A 24,692-nucleotide genomic window follows, 5' to 3' on the forward strand; every position below is an offset into this window, starting at 1 on the left:
AGCTTGTCTAATGTCACCCAGCTAGTAAGCAATGGAGCAAAGATTGGAACCCAGGTCTTATGCCAAAGCCCATTATATCTCTGAAAAGAAAGAGTTTTTTGGGAGAAAATTGGATAAAAGTAAGATGAGACAAGTTTTGTTGAGATAATAATAGCCTTTCTGAAGATTGTTGTTGTGAAGGTCAAACTGAATAAAATGTGCGAAAGTACCTGGCCCATCCTAGGTGTTTAGTCTCTGCTGGTTGAATCTGTGCTGGAAGGAAGCAGTGGGTTTCAGGGCTAGAACATACCCTCTGGAATGTGGTTACAAATCCTTTCTTCATTTATCCATACATTCGGCAAGTATTTAACTGAGCATCTCTTACGTGCTAGACACTGGGCGTGGCATTGGGGATAGAACAGTGAACAGGAGAGGGTCAACCGTGCTAGTCCTGTCACATGGTTGATGGAGACAGGGACAGAGAATTGCCCACTGGGTGTTATCTCTTGGAGTGTGTTGGGGCTTTGACTAGAGCAGTTGCAGTGGAGCAGTGGGCAGAAAGCGAGCTTACACAGGCCAAAGGGTGACAAGGAAATGAGCACGTGGGGACAGTGAGTGCAGATGACACAGCTGCAAGGGATGTAGGGCTCAGGTTTTATCCTTGATGAGAACGGGATAATGGTATAATGGTAGAGAGGGGTATAGGCGGATGCGGTGGTGGTGGAGGGGAGGGCTAGAGGAGAGAGCAGGATGGAGGGCATGGGCTTCAAGGCACAAGTGAAGCCGTCAGCAGGAGCATGGACCCTTCATCCATCAGCGCTGAAGGGAAGCCAGTGGGCGAGACCAGGTATAAGATTGTCAATATGGTGGTAGGACCATGCGGCAGATCTCTGCTGAGGTCAAGGTCAATGGCTGGGGGGGGGGAGTGGGGAGGTGGGGGAGTTCTGATGCTGGAGGGGGGGGGCATGGAATCATTGTCCTGTAGCATGAGAAAGGAATGCAAGTGGTGCCTCTGATTCTTTTTTTAAATTGAAATATAGCTGATTTACAATATTGTGTTAGTTTCAGGTGTACAGCATAGTGACTCAGTTATATATTTTTTCAGATGATTTTCCGTTGTAGGTTACTACAAGATCCTCCCTGTGCTATACAATCAATCCTTGTTGCTTATCTATTTTATGTATAGTAGGGTGTATCTGATAGTCCCATGCTCCTAATTTATCCCTGCCTTTAGCACCGCCCCCCACGTTGCCCTCTGCTCCCATCCTGCCCTCGGCCCACTCCCTCACCTTTTCCTTCTCCTCTTTTTTTTTTTTTTTTTTTGTTTAAAGAGCTCCTGACTTATTTATTTATTTACCTTATTTTTTTGGCTGTGTTGTGTCTTTGTTTCTGTGCGAGGGCTTTCTCTAGTTGCGGCGAGCGGGGGCCACTCTTCATCGTGGTGCGTGGGCCTCTCACTATCGCAGCCTCTCTTGTTGCGGAGCACAGGCTCCAGACGCGCAGGCTCAGTAGTTGTGGCTCACGGGCCTAGCTGCTCCACGGCATGTGGGATCCTCCCAGACCAGGGCTCGAACCCGTGTCCCCTGCATTGGCAGACAGACTCAACCGCTGCACCACCAGGGAAGCCCTTCCTTCTCCTCTTACTGCCGTCCCTACTTTTCCTGGAGCCAGAGACCCAGAGGATTCTAAAAAGTCAGAGCTTTTTCTGTCCACATGCCTCAGGAGGGGAAATAGGCCCAGAGGATGTGTCCAGCTCAAAGCCACACTAGACCCACAGGCTGAGCTGACGCATGAACTAGAAATCCTTAACTCTCCAGCTGGTCCTTTTGCTCGTCTACCAAGACACCTCATATCCTGTCCCCATTTCTCCCACCCCTGGATCCCAACGATAGTCCAGGTATTCATTCAGTATTTCTTGTGCTCTTACGAAGTGCCAGGGTATGGGGTGCTCAGGTTTTAGAGCTGAGAAAAGCAGAGGCTCTGCCCCCGCACGACCATGTAATTCTAAGACAATGTGATCCAGTCCAATTCCACATACGAAGATACTAGCTCAGCCTCAACCCTGGGAATTTAGATAGAAACACCAGGAGGAGCCCCTCCAGCTGGAACTTAAAGGAAGTGTAAGACTGTTCTAGGCAGAGCCTGAGCGAAGTCTCGGTCATGAATGTGTGTAGACTGCGTGTGGCCTCATGGTTAGAAGTGTGGGCTCCGGAGCCAGGTCACCTAGGTTTGAATCCTGATGCGGCGGCTTCCTGGCTGCGAGACCTTGAGCAATGGACTGAATCCCTCTGTGTCTCAGTTTTCTCATCAGGAAAATGGGGGTGATAATAATACTTACCTCATAGGGTTGCCAGTGATGATTAAATAAGTGAATCCATAAAAAACACTTAAGGGCTTCCCTGGTGGCGCAGTGGTTGAGAATCTGCCTGCCAATGCAGGAGACACGGGTTTGAGTCCTGGTCTGGGAAGATCCCACATGCCGCGAAGCAGCTGGGCCCGTGAGCCACAACTACTGAGCCTGCGTGTCTGGAGCCTGTGCTCCGCAACAAGAGAGGCCGCGATAGTGAGAGGCCCGCGCACCGCAATGAAGAGTGGCCCCCACTTGCCGCAACTGGAGAAAGCCCTCGCACAGAAACGAAGACCCAACACAGCCATAAATAAATAAATAAAAATAAATAATTAAAAAAAAAAAGAATGGGAGAGTTCTTAAAAAAAAAAAAAAGCACTTAAAAGAGTATCTGCCTACTAATTACCGCACAATAAATATTAGTGATGATGATGTCGACTGTAATGATGATGGTGGTGACAGAGTGATGGGGTGTGTGGCTGCTACGTTATGAAATTCCTGGTTTCCTGATCTGTCCCCACCGCTGAACAGATCACCTGAACCCAGCACAAGGTGTGGGGCAGAGTAGGTGCTCAGCAACCATTCTGGGGATGAATAAATGAATGCATGGCTGAGAAGAACCTTGGAGTTCAGAGCCAGACCTGTTAGGTCACAGGAGGGGTCTGGGGTCTGGCTGGGGAAACCCATGTCATTCACTGGCTCTCCTCCACTTGCACCATCTTGTCCCAGAGCTCCACCCTGCTCCTTCGTCTTCATCAAAGGGAAGCTTGGGGACAGATTTTGGGGAGAGGGGGAGCTGTTGCCTGTAATTTATGCTGTGTTTATTTTTTTCTCCCCCGTCTCCTCACAGGAAAGAACAGCTGGATGCAGCAGCCAGGTATGTTTGTGATTATGAAGCCTCTTCTTCCCACCACTGTGTCGGGACAGAGGGTCCAGTTGTGTACACTGTAGGGCCCCTGGGCAGTCCTGCTGGTCGTGAGATAGAGTTTTGGGGTTCACTGCTGTTGCTGGTCGCCATTTTCCTCTGCCAATTTCATGTTAATTTACTCAAGGACAACTTAACTGTGATCATAGCAACAGCCACATTTTGAGTGTTTCTCCTCTGGGCCTGGAGTCCTGCATGTGTTATCTCATGTGGTCCTCACATCCACAGTGAAAGATTGACTCTCGTGTCTTCATTTATGGATTGAGGAGACAGGGGCTCAGAGACGTTGAGTTACTCCGCCTGGGTCACACAGCTACTGAGGAGCAAGACCAAAATTCAAACTCAGGTCTGAATGTTAAGACCATGTTATTTCCATTATATCTTGCTTCGTTCGCTTCTTGGACTCACAGATGGTTCTTCGAAACGTGAATCAAGACTATAATTCATGATCCCCAGTAAACCATGCTCACTACAGGCTGCTGTAGAAACAGGTTGAGCTTCTGCATAAGTCCTCTCTCTTCCTTTTGGTTCCCTCTCGAGAAGATGTCACAGTATCAGGGAAACTATGGGCCCTGCTCGAGATTGTAAAGGAAGACCATCTCTTGCAAACAGTTTAACTGTTTGTATACAAGTCATCCCTCTATATCCACAGGGGATTGTTTCCAGGACCCTCAGGGATACCAAAGTCCGCAGATGCTCAAGTCCCTTATATAAAATGCCAGAGCATTTGCATATAACCTATGCGCATCCTTCTGTGTACTTTAAATCATCTCTAGATTAGTTATAATACCTAATACAATGCAAGTGCTATATCAATAGTTGTAAACACAACATAAATGCTCTGTAAATAGTTGCCCGTATGTGGCAAATTCAACTTTTATGTTTTGAAACTTTCTGAAAAATTTTTTCGAATATTTTTGACCCTCACTTGACTGAACCTGTGAATGCGGAACCTGCAGATATGGAAAGCCACCTGTATTTATAAATAGAAATAATTATAAATGTAAATATACATTATGTATATAATATAGATTTAAAGTATTACTGTTGACAAACTACTTGTAAAGCCTCTCAGTCAATCTCCTGGACACCAACTCAGCTGTTGTCCTTCTAGAGCTGACAGATTGGGCAGAGGAGGTGGTGGGACCCCTAGACCATCTGTATGGGAACCACTTAATCCTGCCTGGAAGGAACAGACAGCACCAGTTAACTCACAGACAAAGACACAGTTTGGACTTTCTCCCTCCTTTATGCAGACTTTCAAATGGAGGGAGCATTTCTTGCTTGGAACCAGTCCGGACTCTAGGGGGCATCTGGGGAGATTGCAAAGGAGGGCTGACCACTGACAATGACAGTGTCAGGAGACATTTGCTAGAAGACCTGAAGCAGCTCATGCCTCACAGAGGGAGAGCGGGAAGATGCCTCAGAGATCCTCCTCTGGATGCTTTTACAGAAATGAGTCCGCCCCAAGAAGGCAGTCTCACCCCAACTTACAGAAATCATGAGCTCGAGGGGTTACGCAATCTCAGGACTCCCCATGGAGTTCTCTTTCCCCCTCATCTCATGACCAATGGGGTTTTAAATCATGCAGGTGTTGACATTGCAAGTGAATTACTGCATTGACCTTTATATCCTTTTCTATGCAGACACGAACAGAATTTAGCCAAATTGGAATGTATGTGCAAAATACCGCTGTGCACTGGACTGGGCACTTTGGTTTCATTTGGACTTAGATGCATTTTGCAGCTTTGCTGGCCATGCTTCTCCAGTTATTGAAAATGGGCTCTCTGAAATCTGCTCATCAACTTACTCATGCCTCTGTCAAGAACTCTCCACTCTGCCAGGGGTACACACAGAGGGAACGTACATTTCATGATTTCTTAGGGTTAGAGTTGCTGGGTGTTTTCTGGCTCATCCTCTTCAGGAAGAGCTAGGTCAGTTACATAAGCCACTCAGCCTCCCTCATCCAGGCTCAGGGTGCAGCGCTTCTGATTTGAACAACAAATAGATTTGGCTGATGGATTGGCAGGGGAGATGGCAGGTGTGATTGTGGCCGTGAAGCTTGGAGGTGGTGCCGGAGATCTGGAGGAAGGATGGGTGAATTGTCGACAGAGGAATCAATTCTTTTACCGAAGAAGGCAGGGAGCAAGGAGACCAGAGAATGGTCAGCCATGTACGTGTGCATTAGATGAATACTTACTGGTATACCATTAGCTTCTTCAACAGGCTGTCTGCTAACTGGTGTTTCTATCTTACTTTATTGTTATTTCTAAATAGCCAGAATCAGATTTAGAGTTCATCTTTTTGACACCTTCTAACACAGGACGCCCACACGTCTGTTTGTCAGCCCAAGGAAAGAGTTATGTTCTCTTTAACTTAACAGCTCCTGGTTCTCTGTTGGGATAAGAAAGGGAACATTTTAGTCAGCTTGTTGGAAAGAGCTCATACCTATAGTTGCTTATAAAGCTAGTGCGTGTTCCCACCACCCCCCTCAAAGGGTCAAGAGAGCTGAGCTTCTTTGGTCCCAAGGATGGGACTGTCTTGACCGATTTGCTTTTATGCAAGCTTGTTTGAGGAACAGAAACCCCCTGACTTCCTACAATGGCTGGGAGGTTGGCTTTGATCACTGTATGCTTCCTTCTCGGGATCTATAACTCTGAGAAGGAAGAGAGCCAACCTCCGTTGTGGGCTCGGTAGGGGCTGAGCACTTTCCACAGATCGTCTTAATTAATTCTTGTAAAGAGGGAGACAGTTGACAACCCACCGCCTCACCCCTTCTCACCTAGTTTAGATGCCCCACTCGTGGTGCCCTTACGTAGGACTCAGCACTTCCCCTAAGGAAGCGTTTACTTTAGTCTTTTTTCTTTTTTTAAATTTATTTATTTATTTATTTTTGTCTGCGTTGGGTCTTCGTTGCTACGTGCGGGCTTTTCTCTAGTTGTGGCGCACAGGGGCTACTCTTCATTGCGGTGCGTGGGCTTCTCATTGCGGTGGCTTCTCTTGTTGCGGAGCACGGGCTTTAGGTGCGTGGGCTTCAGTAGTTGTGGCGTGCGGGCTTCAGTGGTTGTGGCTCGCGGGCTCTAGAGTGCAGGCTCAGTAGTTGTGGTGCACGGGCTTAGTTGCTCCGTGGCATGTGGGATCTTCCTGGACCAGGACTCGAACCCGTGTACCCTGCATTGGCAGGTGGGTTCTTAACCACTGTACCACCAGGGACATCCCGCATTTACTTTATATACAGTCAAAACTTTTAAAATTCCCTCTTCCTCTCTACCCCATGAGTTTGATAGGGCTAACACTGTGCCTGAAATGTAGGATGTACTCCATAAATTTGCTGAATGTATAAATGATTTAATGAAAGAGATATTGTACAATCATTTTCCTTAGGAGGAGATTGAGCTCAAGCGTTTATGTAACTTACACCTAAGCCAAGGACAGAAATAGCCAAGATGAGGATTTCAGATATAAGTCTGTCCGACTGTATCAGACTATGCAGGCTGAGTCCCACCACAACACAGGTGGTCATCATGCCCTCTTTGTCCTCCAGGAGAAAAGAGTGAGGTCAGTTAATCTAGCAGACTCTTGATCCTGGCGCTTGTTCTCTCTCGGCCAGGAACTCTTATCTCTGTTCCGCTTGCTCCTTCACTTCATTTGAGACTCTGACAAATGTCACCTCCTGAGATAGACCCTCCTTGCCTCTCCACCACACCCCAGTCTCTACCCCTTGACCCTGCTTCAGTTTCCTTGTTAGCACTGATGGTTACCTAATAGATGATGCATTTGTTTCTTGTCTGCCTTATCCACTAGATCAAATGCCTCCAAGGGGCTAGACTCTGTCTGTTTTGCTCACTGCTTTTCTCCAGCACCTGAAACAGTGCCTAGAACAGAACCTGGCATGTGGTTGGCTTTAAGTAGATATTAATTTACTGAAAAAGTGGGTGGATGGATAAATGGTTGGATGGATGGATGGATGGATGGACAAACCCTTTATTCCCCAAGTGTCAGAAACCCAACTTAAAGTACCTTGGACTCAGAAGGAAATACAATGGCTTTCATAGTCACCCATCAGCGAGGATGGGAACCCCTGGGTGGGAAACAAGGAACAGGACCCTTCCAGAATCTCTCTCTTCAACTCTTGTCTGTGCTTCTCTTTTTGGTTCCACTGTCTCAGCTGACTTTCTCCATACTGATAAGACTGTGGATGTTAGCAGCCCCAGGATCACATATTTTTTCCTCTTTCTTCTGTCCACCTGTTCTTCACCCAAGTCTAGTTTGAAAGATCCCAGGGAAGCGTTTAGATTGGCCCAATTTGGGTCACATGGTCACACCTTGGTCTCTGTGGCTCAGAGAGTAAGAAGTTAGTAAGAGTGACCAAACTCTAGGTCATGTTTCCACCAGTTAGGGTGGGTGGGTGTAGGTTCAAGACACTGTGTTTGGCAGCCCCCATGAGAGTCACTTGGTTGAAGATGGGAGATCTGTTCTCCAATAGAATAGGGTTCTTTTTCCCAAAGAATAGGGGGTGACACATAGAGCAGACAGACATGATAGATGCCCATGACAGGCATAAATTCTACTCATAACTTTTCAAATTCCTAAAAATAATATTGCATTAAAGAACATCAACACTAAAACATACTGAGCCTCGTTTATTTTATAGAATATACCAGAGAAGACTTCGGTATTTTGGGTTAGGGATGTCATTTTGAACATCAGTTATAACTATTCAGTAGACGTGCAGCAGTGCTGATAATTAGGTTTTTGATAGAAACCAGCATTATTTTTTTTTAACATCTTTATTGGAGTATAATTGCTTTGCAATGGTGTGTTTGTTAGTTTCTGCTTTATAACAAAGTGAATCAGCTATACATACAAGCAGCTTATGCAGCTCAATATCAAAAAAACAACCCAATCCAAAAATGGGCAGAAGACCTAAATAGACATTTCTCCAAAAAAGACATACAGATGGCCAACAAACACATGAAAGAATGCTCAACATCATTAATCGTTAGAGAAATGCAAATCAAAACTACAATGAGGTATCACCTCATACCAGTCAGAATGGCCATCATCAGAAAATCTACAAACAACAAATGCTGGAGAGGGTGTGGAGAAAAGGGAACCCTCTTGCACTACTGGTGGGAATGTAAATTGATACAGCCACTATGGAGAACAGTATGGAGGTTCCTTAAAAAACTAAAAATAAGAAACCAGCATTTTTTGAATTTGCAGAACAGGTAACTGTGTTGACGATAACTGCTTGCCTGGGCCCAATCGCTCACTTTGTGTTTTCAGACGATTCAATATGAACAGCAGCCTTCAGGTTTCTTCTCCTCTGTATAAGTCTTTGGAGAGGGAAGAGATTTATCCCATGCATCTTTATCTCCTATCTCATTATTATGTCCTTCCCATTGCAAACCTGTCAACCTTAGTAAAGGATCATTCTTTGGATCAAAGAATTCAAGTTATGATAACCTTTATTTATAAAGAATGCCTACTGTTTGCCAGCTACAGTTCTAAGCACATCTAGCCCCTCCTAGCCACCCCAGAAGGCAGGTAGTATTTTTAATCCCCATTTTACAGATGAGAAAACTGAGGCTCAACGAGGTAAGTGACTTGCACAAGGTCATACAGCTAATAAAGTAGCAAGAGCAGGACTTGGATCCAGCTGGTCTGGCTCCATAGTTCGTGGTCCCAACCACTCTGCTGGTCCTCACAGTTGTTGGGAACAGTCACATAATCAGTCACTGCAGGTGTCCGCTTTTGTGTGTTGTTTTCTTCTACGCTTTCTCGGCTCACGTAGCTGGAGTCCCAGCCATGCGAGGGGGCTGTGCAGGCAGGGAAAGGCACAGACCCAGAGTCTTCTACGGCATCAAGGAGTGTTTAGTCAGACCTTGTAATTCACATTTTTCCTTCTCCCTGTGACATCAGCCACATGAATTTCATCTCACAGTGTGATGGATGATGTTGGCAATAAATCTTCCATGCCCTAGAATCAATGACTATTAAAGGTGTACAAGAATTTAGAGATCAATTAATCTAATCCCCCAATTTTACTGATGAGAAAATTATTACCCAGAGCAAAATAAGAGCCTTGGACACGATCCCATAACTATATGTATTTTCTCCTGCCATCCAGACCCTGCAGCACTGCTCCCAGGCTACAGAATAACTGAGATTTGGACCAGTTTTAATCTCAGAGTGATCCCTGGCATGTCCTAAGGACTTAAGTCTCAATTTTTTTTTAATATTGGGGGTTGCCTATTTATAACACCCCTTTCTCTCTGAATTATGAGCTAGTTGAGACATAGAGGAGACAGGGAAGGATCGAAATATAGGCTACATTTGCTGGGTGAAGCAGGATTGGCTGTGGGGCAGCAGTGAGCTTTGTAACACTTCACGGTAAGTCTGGCCTTGGGACCAGCACATGCGCAGAGCAGAGACTCTCCCAGCCAGCCACCTGGAGCCATGGCCTGTCTGACCCTGTGGGTCACTGAGAGCAGGAGAGAGAGACCATTCGTGACCTTGAATACAGTGCTGACCTTTAGTATGGAAGCCTACCCAATCAAGAAAATGGGCCCAGTGGCGATTACACGCTCCGTATAACCCAATCAGATAACTCACCTCCTGCCATGGGGAAAAGCCAGTAGAAGGCTAGAGGTTTATTAGTTCTTCTAAGAGTGTGGAAATCCCATTTTTATGATGTTGCCAAAATACAGGAAAGGGTGGTTCTCCCTCCCCTTCATGTAGCCTCCTCACTACAGATGAGCACATCATTCCTTAGCACACGAGGATGTGTCACGGGCTCTGATTTGGCTCCATCCATCTGAAAACAGTGCACGTGTATCTACTAAGCCCTCATTGTCTGCTGTGTTAGTTTCCTGCAGCCGCCACAGGGAAGTATCACAAGCTGGGTGACTGAAATCAACAGAAATGTATTCTCTCACTGTTCTGGAGGCTGGACGTCCAAACTTAAAGTGTCATCAGGCCGTGCTCCTTGGAAGGCTCTGGGGAGAATCCTTCCTTGCTCCTTCCTCGCATGTGGTGGTTGCTGGTACTCCTTGGCATCCCTTGACCTTGTAACCCATCACCTCCATTCTCTGCCTCCATCTAAACATAGGCTTCTTCCTTCTGGGTATGTTCATGTCTCTGTATCCAAACCTCCCTCTCCTTTCAATTACAAAGACATTACTCTTTGAATTAAGTGCCCACCCTACTCCAGTAGGAGCTAATCTTAGCTTGAGTACATTGGCCAAGACTCTATTTCCAAGTAAGGTCACAATCACAGGTATCAGATGAGGGCTTGAACATAGCTTTTGCAGGGGGACATTGAACTCTCTACATTTGCAAAAGGTAAATGTGATGGATCTGCATGTGGTGGGAAGCTGTCTGAGCAGACCTAGAATATGTGATTTTGAGATGGACGTTTATGAGAGCTAGATTTCAGTGTCCCCCATGCAGATGAAGGTGCCGGGGCTCAGCAAGGGGAAACAACATGCACAGGGGCTGAGATCTGATCCTCTGTGTGCCCGGCTCCCTCCAGATCTGTGGTCCTCTCTCCTCTTGAACAAGGGACCAAAAATAACCAGGTGGTAGAATTAGGAGATAGTCATAGCAATAGGGGCTGAGACAGACTCCAGAGTTAGACTATCAGACTTCAAAAACTGGCTGCTCTGCTTATTAGCTGTGTGATCTTGAGCAACTTATGCAACCTCTCTGTGTCCTCATGTCCTTATATGTGGAAGGGGATAATAATAGTACTAACCTCATAGGCTGCTTGGAATGACGCCTGTGGTCCAACAGAAGTAAATGCTCACTAGAGATTAGTTCTGCTCATTTGGTATATTATTCATCCACGAGATTTGGATACATGGGAAAAATAATTCTTTTAGGAAACCAACACAGAAAAATATATAGTTTCTCACTCTTGCATCAGTGTGTGAGTCTGCGTGTCCTTGGAGCACCAGCTGCAAATGTTCTGGAATCGTGCTCATAGATCTCCAGACATACTGTATCAGAGAAAAACAATAGATCCTTGAGCTCAGCAGAGCTAACTTTGCAAACCTGTCCAGATGAGAGTGAACCAGATCAATATATCAGGGTTATTTTAAAATCACAATGTTCTTCCTACAGCCCAGGAGTCAGTCCTATCATGACCCTACCTCCTGGTCCCTGCTTTATCCACCGTTTTCCTTCCTCAGCCCAGACAGTCCGTTAAGAACCACCAGCCCCCTGGCCCTCGGCTGCCTCATCGCTAGAAGGCAGAAGTCGGACCAAGGGATTCCTAAGCCACTTCCTGTGTGTTGTGAGTTTATGGCCACAGTAGCAGAATTGGTCCCACATTGTTTTGCCACATTAGACAATGTGAGTTACAGGCCACTTGGAAGATTTTTTGACTGTATGATTTGGGCACATTGCCAAAGCTTTGTGCCTCAGTTTTCTCATCTATATAATGGTTATAGTAAGAATACCTACCTCCTAGGGCTATTGTAAGGATTAGGTGTGAATAGAGCCTTAACCTGGAAAATACTACGTAAGGTTTGCTTTTATTATTATTACTGTCATTATCCTGATTGACACCCACATTTCTGGGTTTTCTGTGCCGAGGATCTTTTCCACATGCTGTAAGGCCAGCTTAGGAGTCAGATCAGCATAGGTTTGAATCTTAGCTTGGCAATGGTTTTACCCTCCCTCCCTCCCTCCCTCCCTTCCTTCCTTCCTTCCTTCCTTCCTTCCTTCCTTCCGTCCTTCTGTCCTTCCATAATCCAAGCATTAAGAGCCCTGCTTTGCCTCAGGCCCTAGAGATTCCCAGGGAATTGGGACTCACAGTGAAATGGAGAAGGCACTCACAGTCTGATGGGGGAGTTGGATATGTCAACCAGAAAAGAACAATATAGTGAGGAGGGTGCTGGTATGGGGATATTACAGACACAGGAGTACAGAGAGGGAGAGCAGAGGAAGGGAAATCTAAGTTCTACCTGGAACAACACATCAGGAGAGGATCCCTGAGGCGCTTTCCTTTGACTTGACTGTTAAGGCTGAGTGGCTTTACACGGGGCTGAGGGAGGGATTAGGGCTCTAATTTTGTTCCTTCCCTCCTTCATTCTTTCATCCCTTCAGACTTAACAAGCATTGAGGTCCTAGGCCCTGTCATCTTCCGTGGGCCATCTATTTCTGTATGAGAATCCCTAGAAACGCCAACTCATTAGGTCAGTAAAGAACAGATGCAGATGCCCCCGAGAAAAATGTGCAAAATGCCTAAATAAATGAGTCTTCATTTCTCTACAGAGGAATTTATATCGTAGCTAGAAACAAAGGATTTGAGTTCTCCTAGCTCCACCGTGAAGTACCAGGATGCTGACGACCACTCCATGTTCATTGTCATCTAATTCCCAATTAAGATTTCTCATTTTAATGAAAAAGAAACATAGGCGAGATAGCAACTTTCATTCATAGTTTTTTTCTCAGAGAGAAAAACAGGGCACCAAAGCCTCAAAGGTTTGGCATGTGGATGGTGACAGATTTTTATTCTCTCTATGCTTTCCCTGCCTTTTCCAGGGTAGACCATGGTGCTAAAGGAGCCTTCTAAAAGGGGGCTGCTGATCTTGTGTAGGGCTCTACCTTTCCCATGTGTAAAGATGGAAGGAAGAAAGAATGAAAAAGAGAAGGGACAAAATTAGGGCTTTAACTCCCGTAGGTGGGATTGGCTGCTCTGTGCGGGTTACCCAGTTTGTGCTCATTGAGCTGAACAAACAGAACAAGACAGATTGACCATTTCTTCAAAAGACTGTTCTCTTGGCTGCAGTGACACTGTACTCTTGGTTTATCCATCATCCATCCATCATCCGTCCATCTGTCCATCCACCCATCCATCATTCATAATACATCATCCATCATCCATCCATCATCCGTCCATCTGTCCATCCACCCATCCATCATTCATAATACATCATCCGTCATCCATCCATCCGTCATGTATCATCCATCCATCATCATCCATCTGTTCATCCATCCATCCACCTATTCAATGAATATTTATTAAGACCCTCCTGTGTACCAGAAGCCCTTTTAGGAATAAGCTATGAATAAGAAAGATAAGGTCCCCAACTATTTATTTGACAGGATGCCTCTCAGTCTTCCTAAAAGTAGCTTGTCCCAAGCTCAAATTTTGTTCTTTTGTTTTTAAAAAAGACATTTTTAGCTTAATCCAGGACCACACATGTCCAACAAAGATGGCATAAGGAGGCAGAGAATATAGTCAAGTTGGTCCCAAACAAAGTTGTCTACTAAGCACTATTTGCCTCTGATATCTTTTAACCTTACCTATTGGGTTGTCTCCCTTCCAACTTCTCTCTGATATCACAGCCTCACTGACACCTCCTCCCCACGATCTCATCTTATTCTGTATCCTGGATGGGAAGGGCAAGAATTGTATTTAAAAGTACCACTCCTAGGGTTCTCTTTGTATTTTGTTCATATGAACACTTTTATGAGTTTTTGATGTGCAAAAGTGGGCCCAAGAGCTGAGTGTGAGAGTAGAGACAAAAGAGAGTTTAATTGAATTGGAAGTGAGAACAATCTGGATTGGAACAGAGGAGGACTCAACCCTGGAGGGAGTATATAAGGAGGAGAAATGGGAGGGGAGAGGAGGATTCAGAATCCCGCAGGAAGGTATAACCACTGAGAAATTTTCCCACTGGAGAGAGTCTAAATGATTTTTTAATTTTAATTTTTTTAATTTTAAGTTTCTTAAAAAAAATTTACATGGTTCATTAGTCAAAATAATGTAGAGGCAAACGTGAAACATCTTAGTACAACCTCCGTCCCTGTCTACCCCGTTCCACCCTCCCACCCCCCAATAAATAATCGTTTTCGGTTTTTAGGTATCTTTCCAGTGTTTCTTTAGCACATACACACCAAAATTTATTTATATTTTTATATTCCGAATTCCAAAAGTATTTTAAGAGTGATGTCTAATATTCCACTTAAGCTGTTTGAGTTGTGAGGCAAATCCTCACCATTTACTAAAATCCGCTTCACACCACAGTCTTGTACCAAGTGCGTATGTGTGTGGTTGTATGTGTGTGAAGACAAGGGACTGCCAAACTCAACTTCTGATTTCTTCTCCAAACCTGTTTTGCTCCTTTTGCTCAACTGAAAAAAAATGGCATCACTGTAAAAAAAAAAAATGGTGTCCCCACCCACCCATTTGTGTAGCCAGAAACCCAGGAGTGGTGCCTTACCTGTCTCTTCCCCTCATGGCCACATAGAATCCATCAAGGAAGACTGTTGTGGTTCTTCCCCAAAATAAATGTCCAAGTGCTGGTCTCCTCCTTCTCACTGCAGTCGCCCAAGTCCAAGCCACCAGCTTAGAAAACTTCAGTGGCGCCTTCTTTGGTCGTTCATTTTCTCCTTGCTTTCCTCCAATCCATTCTCCATGGGGCAGCCACTGTGTTCCCTTTTTTAAAACAAATGTTTTATTGTGGTAACATACACATAAAATTTACTGTCTTAACCATTTTTAAATGTACATTTCAGTACTCTTAAATATATTCATATTGTTGTGCAACCAATCTCCTGAACTTCTTTGTCTTATATAACTGAAACTCTGTACCCATTAAACACCAGCTCGTTTCCTCCTCCCTCCAGCCCCTGATAACCACCATTCAACTTTCTGTTTCTGCAGCTTTAACTACTTTAGACACCTCATATGAGTGTAATCATACAGCATTTGTCCTTTTGTGACTGGCTTATTTCACTGAGCGTACTATCCTCAAGGTTCATCCATGTTGTAGCACGTGTCAGAATTTCCTTCCTTTCTAAGGCTCCACCGTATGTTTATACTGCGTTTTGTTTATTCGTTCATTCTTCCATCCACGGACGTTTGGGTGGTTTCCGCCTTTTGGCTATTGTGAACAGAGCTGCTATGAACATGTGAATTCTTTTTAAAAGCAAAGTTGATATCCTCTTTCCTTCTTAAAACTCTTTGGGTGTCTCCAGGTAGACCTAGAATAAAAGAGAAATTCCTATTTTCCTCTCCCTATTTTCGAATTCTATTTCTAAAAATCCCTGACCGGCCTGGCCTCTGATCCCATCTTGCCCTTTGTCCCCCATTCACGTATTTTTGGTCACGTGCGCTCCCTTCAGTGGCACAAACCAGTCCTCACACCCTTTGCACCCACGTGCGAGTCTTCTGCCTGGAGAGCTCTCACGCCTTTTCTTTGAAGTCTTGCTTCTTCTTACTCTTCCAGGCTCAGCTTCCATGTCTGGAGCACCATCATTTTGAACCTGAACCACTGAAACTGGTTCTCTAATTCTTCTTCCCATCCACCCCAGAGGCCTTCCCTGACCACCCTACCTAAGGTGACCTCCTGATATTCTCTGTTACTGCGCTCTCTTTGTTTCCTGGTGTTGACTGAAAAAAATACACAACCTAAAAGTTGAGAATTACGTTTTATTCGGCAGACTTTCTGAGGACTTAAGCCCTGGATACAGCCTCTCAGATCGCTCTGAGGGACCGTTCCAAAGAGCATCCAGGACATATAGGAGTTTCTGACACAAAGACCAGGTGGTCAGAACATCGAAAGATGTTCATTAAAGAAAACCAGATATCTCAGGTTAAGGAATTTAGCGCTTTTCTATGTATGGGAAGATGCAAAATTCTGGGCTCATTGAAATCATTCCATTGATAGGCACCTCAGCTCTCTAGGGCCAGTATCTGGTGCTTTCTCACCCTGAATCCCCTCAGAGTGCACCTTGGGGGGCATCGTGTTTCTATCCTGAGTTCCCTCAGTGTTCACCTTTGGGGCAGCTGTAATGTGATGGCTTGACGGCTGCAACATCCTTTGTTTACTGATCTGACAGGCAACATTTTCTTCATTGACACTGGTCAGATTTCCAACAATATATATCTGTTTGCCTATCGTGTGATTTCTTGACCTTATTGTAAGCTCACTGGAGGCTGAAAACCATGTCTGTTTTAGTCACAACTATTACCTTAGCAAGTTACCAAGAGGCTAGCATCTTCAAGGTGTAGAACACATTTTTGTGGAATAAATACATAACATTAGCTCTATTTTACAGGTGAAAAAAAAAACCGAATCAGAAAGAGTTAACGCCTTACCCAAGTTAAAAATTATTAACTGCAGGGCAGCGATTAGAAACTGGTTCTCTTCTCCCAAAGGCAACACTCTTTCCACTTTACAGCACATCCTCCCTCAGCTGAAGTTGGGTTCATTTTCTTAATCAGAAGGTCAAATAGTATTATGCCTTCCTTCTTTCACCCAACATCATAACAGTGTTTTCAGTGCTTACTATGTGCCAGGCACTGTGTTAGATGCTGGATCATCAGACAAAGTACAGTTTCTGAACAGATAGCTTACACTTTTGGTTTCTTATGCTCAGCTCCGTTGACTTTTTGGGTGGGATAAGTTTTTGCTGTGGGGCTACCCTGTGTGCATTGTAGGAAGTTTAGCAGTATCCCTGGCCTTGACCCACTAGAAGCCAGTAGCACTCTCCAAGTTATGTCAATCAAGTGCGATTCCAGACATTGCCAAATGTCCATTGGGGGCAACATGAGAGAGAGAGAGAGTCCCTCGAAAGTCAGAGATTTCATTATGGTGGCCAAGTGCCATGGTTGAGGAAAGTCTTTAAGAAAGCACAGTGAATGGATATCTAATTGGACCAAGAGTGGAAGTGTGCCTTGGGACTGATGTTTGGACGAAGTTTCAGACAAAAAGTCGGTCTTTTGGATAAAAGAAGGGATGAAGGTTTTCCTAGATACAGGTCACCACTTGTGCCAAGGCTGGGAAGTGTGAAGTCAGGGAACTGCATGGAGTTTAACACAACTTAGAGTTCCCTGGGGCAGGAGCCCAGGGCAGGGACTGAACAACTTTACCAGGAAAGAACAGCCTTGATTTTACTTTTGCCATCCCTAGTCTCTATTTCCAGTTTTCCCAATTCGTGTTTGGAAATCATTTGTCTGCACTTAACAAATCAGGGACCCCGGCTTTCCAAGGGAATCTGATGTCAGCTTCAAGGAGAGCTTTTCTTGCGAGACCTGGCATAGCCTCCAAACACACGGCCTGAATCATGCACTAGAAATCCATACGGAGAAGGGCAGAGATGGGTTTTGAGTTTCAAGGATGAACTTTGCCTTGCGTTTGATTATCCTCTGGGGTCTTGGATTTCAGGCACCACAATTAAGAAGTAAGCTGATCTCCCACTTTGCTGGAGGAAGAATTCCGTAAGCCTCTTAGGCTCGATGGCCGTAATTCAGAGCCGAGATTTCTGACTTGTGCCCGATGCATCTGGACTCCTGACGCTGTCAGAATCCATCTCTCATAAAACGATCCCTGGGACCAATGGCGTATTAAGTGAACATAGCCAAAGCAATTCAGACTGTTAGAAGTTGCAGTGAAACATTTAAATGACAAACAAGCGAATCCTAAATCCCAACAGAGATAGAACCAAGAGAGTTCTTTCATTATCTGATAGTCAGCAGTTATCCTGAGATTTCAAATCAGGACAAAGTGGCTGCCATTACTTTTTTGACTTTTGTCTTGCTTCGTTTAGAATTAAGCTTCTCATACACTTATCTCCTGCCAAGGTCAAGTTCTGTGACAATGGTGAGTGTTTGAGACTAGCATTAAGAAGAAGTACTGTAAAATAATATAAAAATCCTGAGAACTCATCTCAGTTCATTAAAAAAAAAACCAAAACACTTTTTTGTGGCTCAGGAAATTTTATCCATCCTTTTCACACGTCATTAGCTTTCTACTGCTTCTGTAGGAAGAGGATTATTTACCGAGATAATGGTGACAGCCAGCATTTATTGAAAGCTTCTCACATCCGCATCCCAGACAGTCGGCTAAGCACTTTACACGTATTCCCTCACTTAACCCTTCCACAACCACATGTAACATGGGCTGGTCCTCATCATTGTGCCCGTGAAGAAGCTGAGGGCCAGGCGGCATGAATTCTGTGTCCTAGGTTACATGTTTTTTAGGATGTTTCCCCTCAGGCCAGTTTTGCCCCAAAGTCCTGGCCATCAGGCTGTGCTGAGCAGGGATGTGGGGTGGGTTCAGAGATGACCAGGCAGAGTCCTTTCTTTGCCAGGACTACACAGTCGAGTGGGGCGGGCGGGTGTGGGAACGTACAGCCTCTACCCTGTGCACTAAACACGGAGACGGAGAAAAACACAGCCTGTCTTTGGAGCAGATGGGGAGAACTTAGTTTCCAAGAGGGGACCCTTGGGCAGTTTTAAAGGGCAGATGGGAATGAGGTCAACTGAGAAGGCAAGAAAGGGCATGGCTGAGTGCACCAAGGCATGCAGGAGGGGACTTGGGGATGGGCAAGGGGCTTGGTACCGACGGAATGATGGATCTGCTTGGCGGTATAGCAAGGCAGGTAGGCAGGGGCCAGGAAGCAGAGGGCCTGAGAAGTGACCGACCTAAAGTCCCCTCTTTCCTTAGCTCATGGCTAGGAAAGCCTTCTCTGTGTGTTCAGTTGACTTCCTGCCTTGTTCAGTATTTTTAGCCCCTGGACCCTAATATATTCTCATTAGTCATTCACCTAGTACTGGTCAGGAAACCACTCTGAAAACTTTGACCAGCTCAGGAAAGATGGAGTCATCTGAGTACTGGCATTTCTCTGACTTTACTCTGGGCATGTACATGTATTCATGTAACAATGCCAGGCGAGAGAGAACAGTCCAGAAGGAGTCAGGTGTAACAATTACTCATCCACTTGTTCGTTCATTCATTAATCAAATACTTCTTAGTGCCTTCTCTATGCCAGGCTGAAGACAAGAAGCATTGCAGACATTATCATATGTAATGCTTCCCAAATCTCTCCGAAGCAAGGCCTCTCTCAGGCCCACGTAACCGATGAGGACCCGGTTCTCAGAGAGCGTAAGGCACCTGCTCGGCACGAGGTGCCCCCGCCTCTGCAGCTCCAACGCCAGGACCTCCTCACCACCCCAAGCCACAAAGATGGCAGCAGCTTCTGGCACGAAGCACGTGGCTGTCATAACCAGACGCAGACTTTAGAAATACTCAGTTATCTCAGGATGATGCAAAGCTGACTTGACCACCCATATTCATTTGTTCACTCATTTCTCCCACAAGTACATGCACACCTGCTGGGTACCAAGCCCCGTGTGGGTGATGGAGAGAACGCAGCTGAGCTGAGTGTATTGATGTGTGAAACAAGCAATATGGGTCTCTCTGGTCCGTACCACACAAAAGGACTTCCCTCCTGTGCCCACTCAGGTGAGGGGCAGAGGCTAAGAAACAGAGGGAGAAATTACTATTTATAGAGCAGCTACTGTATCCCAGGCTCCATGCCAAACCCTTGACAGGCATCATCCCACTGCAACCAAGTGAAGTGGGACGTGCTTATCCCTATTTTAAAGATGAGGTAACTGAGGCTGGCTAAGGTCACAGATTTGCCCGAGGACACCTAGATGGTTTCTGCACCAGGGCAACTTTCCGTTGGACTCATTAACTGTTTTTTTGTGCCAAGAAGACTTTCGGCAGTACGATGAAGTCCAGGGACCCTTTCTCAGAATAACAACTTTGAATCCATAAATAAAAGACAGACAGTTACAAAAGAAACTGATGATGTTGAAATGTAATTACCAAAATATTTAAACTTTTGAGATGCAGTCGTATACGTGCTTCTTTGTGATGAATCTAATGGCATGATGTAGTGGCAGGTTGAATACTACCATAATTTCAAAGCAGTGACGAGCATGGCAATACCTGGAGATAACAGGATATAAAATGACCTGTGATTTCTGTTGTGGAAAGTCACAGGATATGGCTGGGGCATTGAGGATATTACTGGGGTCTATTCATACATTCATAATTGAAAGACATGCTAATTTTCAGTTTGAGATAGTGAATTAAAATCTAATTAGTAAATTAAAACTGCAGTGTTTTTTCCATCCAAGCCCATGGACCTCCCCCAAAGTTCTGTCCATGGCGGGGTGTCTGTGGACACCAGGTTAGGATACCTGCTTTGTGTCATTTATGTCATTCGGTTCTGTTCAAGGAACACTTGATAAAGCTTTGCCTCTGTGAGTCACTATCTGGGCACCATGGAGTGGTACAAGGGAATTTATTGATGCAGAGGAGATGGGAGTGGAGGAGGAATGAAGCTTTGCTGCCTGCTACTACGGGCTGGCATTTTATATCCTGGATCTCGTTTAAGCTGCACTTAAGCATATGAAGAAACTGAAATTCAGAGAAACGCGCCTGAGGTGTAATAGCTAGTCAGTTGCCAAGCTAGGATCTGAACCAAGCCCTGTCCCATTCCAAGCCGCTCAATCAGATTGAGCCTTGGAGGCGCGAGTCCCACTCCCGCCCGCGTGGAGGAGGATGGGTGCGTCTTTATGGAGAGGGACGGGAAATTATGAAAGCCTGCACTCAAGGAGGAAAATTGTTCACTTTTGCTTATTTTGTAGCCAAAAGCTGGGTCTCTTGGATCGGGTTCGCCTTTCTAATCCTCGTGGTAGCAATACTAAAGGAAAGCTATTTACCCCTCTGAATGTAGATGCCATAGAAGAAAGTCCTTCTAAAGAACCAAAGCCTGTTGGCTCAAACAATAAAGAGCGTTTCCGCACCGCCTTCCGCATGAAAGCGTACGCTTTCTGGCAGAGCTCTGAAGGTAACACCCTTCCTCTTCCTCAGCCTGTCTCCTCCATGTCACCTTCTCCCACCCTCTTCCTTCCTCTCCTCCCTCCTTCCCTCCCTCCCTCCTTCCCTCCCTCCCTCCTTCCCTCCCTCCCCTGTGGAAGAACCCTGCACTCTACAAAGTAGCCCTTTCCTACTGCCCGAATCAGCTTCTCACTTGTCTTATCCTCAGCCCCTGGGCTGTGATAGGTCCCTGCACTCACTTCAAGAGCAGAGGACCCACGTTAGCTGTTCTCCTGGGCCAGGGTCACCACGTGTGTCTGCACAGCCCCTCCAGGGAGCCTTGGGACATACCGCCATGGATCCTAAGGGTGGCCCTGATGAGTGCATTGCCATGGAGGTCACCTTGAAGGATGGAGAGGGGCCAGGTGCAGAGTGATCTGGACACCTGGGGAACTCAGCACCCCCAGGGGTGGGAAGAGGTGTTGGAAAAGTGCCCCATGGGGGCTGTAGGAGCAATACATCTGTGTGCCCCTCTCACTTATGAAAAAGGAGGATGAGTAGGGCTCAGAAAGTGACCACCCCCCAGTCAAGGTCACAAGGATAATGACTGACAGAGCAAGAATCTAAACCCGGTCTGTCTGATAAACACCCACGTGTGTCCCTTTGCTGCCTCCAAAGGGCCACTCCGGAACCCTGGAATTCACATCACCTCCATCCTAGCCTTCTCCCCCCAGCAACAGTCCTGACCTACAGGCACCTCTGACTCAGACTTCTGGATAACAGAAGGGAGATGAGGAGAAAGTCTGAATGACGTCACAACTGGAGAACGCATCGGGGTTTCTGAAATGGGAATGGAGATTCAGGAGGTTGAGTTTGGATGGCTCTGACCGAACCAGGTCCCCGAGCCTTTCTGAGTACTGTGGCCTGCCGTTGATATGTGTGTCTCCTTCCCTCCCAGATGCCGGGACGGGCGACCCCATAGCGGAAGACAGGGGCTACGGGAATGACTTCCTCATCGAAGACATGATCCCCACCCTGAAGGCCGCCATCCGAGCCGTCAGGTAACGCCCCCTCCTCCCTACGTGTGGGCCTCCGGAAGCCCCAGCTCAGCTCCCACAGGATGCGGTTTTGTAAAGTGCTCTTGGGCTTTGGGAAGGTGGGCAGAAGATCCCTCAAGTAACCCCTGAGTCAAGTCCAGAGACTATGTCAATTCTAAGGGAGCGGCTACATTATCAGGTCATCCTGGAACACTCTTGCTCTCCCTTTTATAAAATGCTTCCACAGGCCCCCTGACAGTGTTTCTAACTGTCACCCTCTTGTCTGGCTTCGGCCACCATTGTATTTTAAAGGATGTTGGGGAGGCAGGGGTGTATTGACATGGAGTTTTCTTTTATAGGCTTCTTACTCAAAATAGCTTTTCTTCCGTCTGTCTTCATCCATCTAGTTCTTTTTTAATTAGCATTTTCAAGAAGATAATCAAGGATAGGATTTTTTTGTCTGCTTCAGACAAGACTGTAATTCACCCTGGCTATTTCTGTTTTGTTTTGAATCCCACAAGAAAATAAAAATATGCTACTACTTCAAGAAACCTTTGACCAGGATATGGGCTTATAAGCACTCCACCATAGTGGCAGTGAATTCTAGAAACTAAGTCGGAGTCTCTGAGAACTAGTCGTGATATTTTCAGAAGATTCCCAGTCCAATAGATCAGGGAGCACAATAGTTTATAATAGGTGGCCCTCAGCAAAGCCGCTGACCTGGTTCCTCATGATCCCATCCTGTACAATGTCCCAGAAATGAGGCTGGGTAAAACACAACTACCTGGATTCATAACTGGTTGAATGGTCTTATTCAAAGAAAACCAATGACTGAATCTGCGTCAAGCTCGAGGGAGGTCTCTGCTGGGATGCTTCATGGTCTGGCTTCTGCCCACTCCTTTTAGCATTGTCCTTGATGCCTTAGTTCAGGGGCTGGCAAACTTTTTCTGTAAAGAGCCAGGTAGTAAATATGTCAGGATTTATGATCCATAGGTCTCCGCTGTATTCAACCTTGATTTTGTAGTGCAAAAGCAACTGTAAACAGTCTAGAAATGAATGACTGGGACCGTGTTCCAACATAACTTTACTTTCAAAAACAGACAGTGGGCCAGATTTGGCCTGCAAGCCATAGTTCCTGATACCTACCTTAGATGGAGCTATGTAAAGGGCAGGCTTAGAAAATGACATACAATTGGCAAGGATGGCGAGTTGGATATACAATCAATAGGCAATAATAGTGTTTAGGGGCTGACGCCATGGGCTATGACAAACAAAATGAGCCTTGAATGCACCATAAAAAAGGCCTGTACGTGGGACTTCCCTGGTGGTCCAGCGGTAAAGAACCCCCCTTACAGTGCAGGGGACTCAGGTTCAATCCCTGGTCAGGGAACTAAGATCCCACAGGCCACTGAGCTCGAGCGAGAAGAGAAAAGAAAGAGAAAACCCGAACGCCACAACTAGAGAGAAACCCAAACGCCACAACTAGAAGAAAAGAGAAAACCTGAACGCCACAACTAGAGAGAAACCCAAATGCCACAACTAGAAGAAAGAGAAAACCCGAACGCCACAACTAGAAGAAAGAGAAAACCCAAACACCACAACTAGAGAGAAACCCGTTTGCCGCAACGAAAGATCCCTCCTGCCTCAACAAAGATCCCGCGTGCCACAACTAAGACCCGATGCAGCCAAAAAATAAAAGACTTGTACAAGTATGAGATGGGATGACCTGGGTAGCTGTGTTTCCTACCTGGCCTATGATTAAAGGTTTAATTGACACTATGTTCAGCAAGAGTTGAGCTCGTGATGGGAATTTCAAGGAGCATTAATCACCTAGGATGGCTTTACTGGTTCCCAGGAAGATGGGAGGGTTCAGCATCTCCAAATCTGGGCACCCCACTTAATTGAGAACCTGAGAAAACTCGGGGAACAGAAGCTAGCTTTTCTCTTCCAGGAGCTTATAAACCAAAAGACTAAGGAGGCTATTGAGGAAGAGATATGTCAGCTGTCCTCAGATAGAAGCAGTGTGACGCAGGATTAGGACCGTGAGCCTTGTCCGCATACCAAACCTGGGTTTGAAGGAAACTCTGACGTTATGAGCTAGGTGGCCCTGGGAAGATGCTGAAGCTGTCTCGGCCACAATTGCATCATCTGTGAATTGATCTATTAGCAAATTGTGAATGCACTTAGCTCAGTGTCTGGCATGTAATGAATGTGAAAATAAATGTTAGCTCTTACTGTTACTATGAATTTATTATTCAAATGAGTAAAAGGAGGTAGTCATGAAGGAGAGATGCCAGCCAGCCTAATTCAGTGTGTTTCCAAGAGGTAGAACCAGGACCAAGAGTTGAAACTTCTCATCAAGCTGTTTCTCTTTGGTTCTTTTATCCTCCCCCCTCCTCCGCCCCAGAGTTTGCTCATCTTGTATCATAATTTCTTTTACTCTCCACTCTTGACGTACAAATGTCTCTACTCTGCCTTGCAGAATTCTACAATTCCGTCTCTATAAAAAAAAATTCAAGGAGACTTTGAGGCCTTATGACGTGAAGGATGTGATTGAGCAGTATTCCGCCGGACATCTTGACATGCTTTCCAGGATAAAGTACCTTCAGACGAGGTAAGACAGCACACCTGGAAGGATGGTGCTCTCCTGACTGCCAAGGAATTAGAGCCAGGTAGACCTTAGAGCTGAGGGTGAAAGGCATTCACTAATCCACAATGCAGGGGAGAAATTTTAAGAACAAACATATTCATCAAACATGGATGTCAAGGCC

The 24,692-nt window shown here is 45.7% G+C and overlaps 1 protein-coding gene across 1 annotated transcript in view; it reads left to right on the forward strand.

The window, feature by feature from the left end:
- KCNQ3 (potassium voltage-gated channel subfamily Q member 3) overlaps positions 1–24,692 on the forward strand; it is a 300,778-nt gene that overhangs the window by 266,248 nt on the left and 9,838 nt on the right. The window contains exons 9-12 of the mRNA XM_036830813.1: positions 3,177–3,203; positions 20,713–20,915; positions 21,843–21,945; positions 24,404–24,535. Coding sequence (XP_036686708.1) covers positions 3,177–3,203; positions 20,713–20,915; positions 21,843–21,945; positions 24,404–24,535 — 465 coding nt within the window. The remainder of the gene's footprint in view (positions 1–3,176; positions 3,204–20,712; positions 20,916–21,842; positions 21,946–24,403; positions 24,536–24,692) is intronic.

Source organism: Balaenoptera musculus, chromosome 17 (assembly GCF_009873245.2).
Source record: "Balaenoptera musculus isolate JJ_BM4_2016_0621 chromosome 17, mBalMus1.pri.v3, whole genome shotgun sequence".
In the NCBI taxonomy this organism is placed as follows: Eukaryota; Metazoa; Chordata; class Mammalia; order Artiodactyla; family Balaenopteridae; genus Balaenoptera; species Balaenoptera musculus.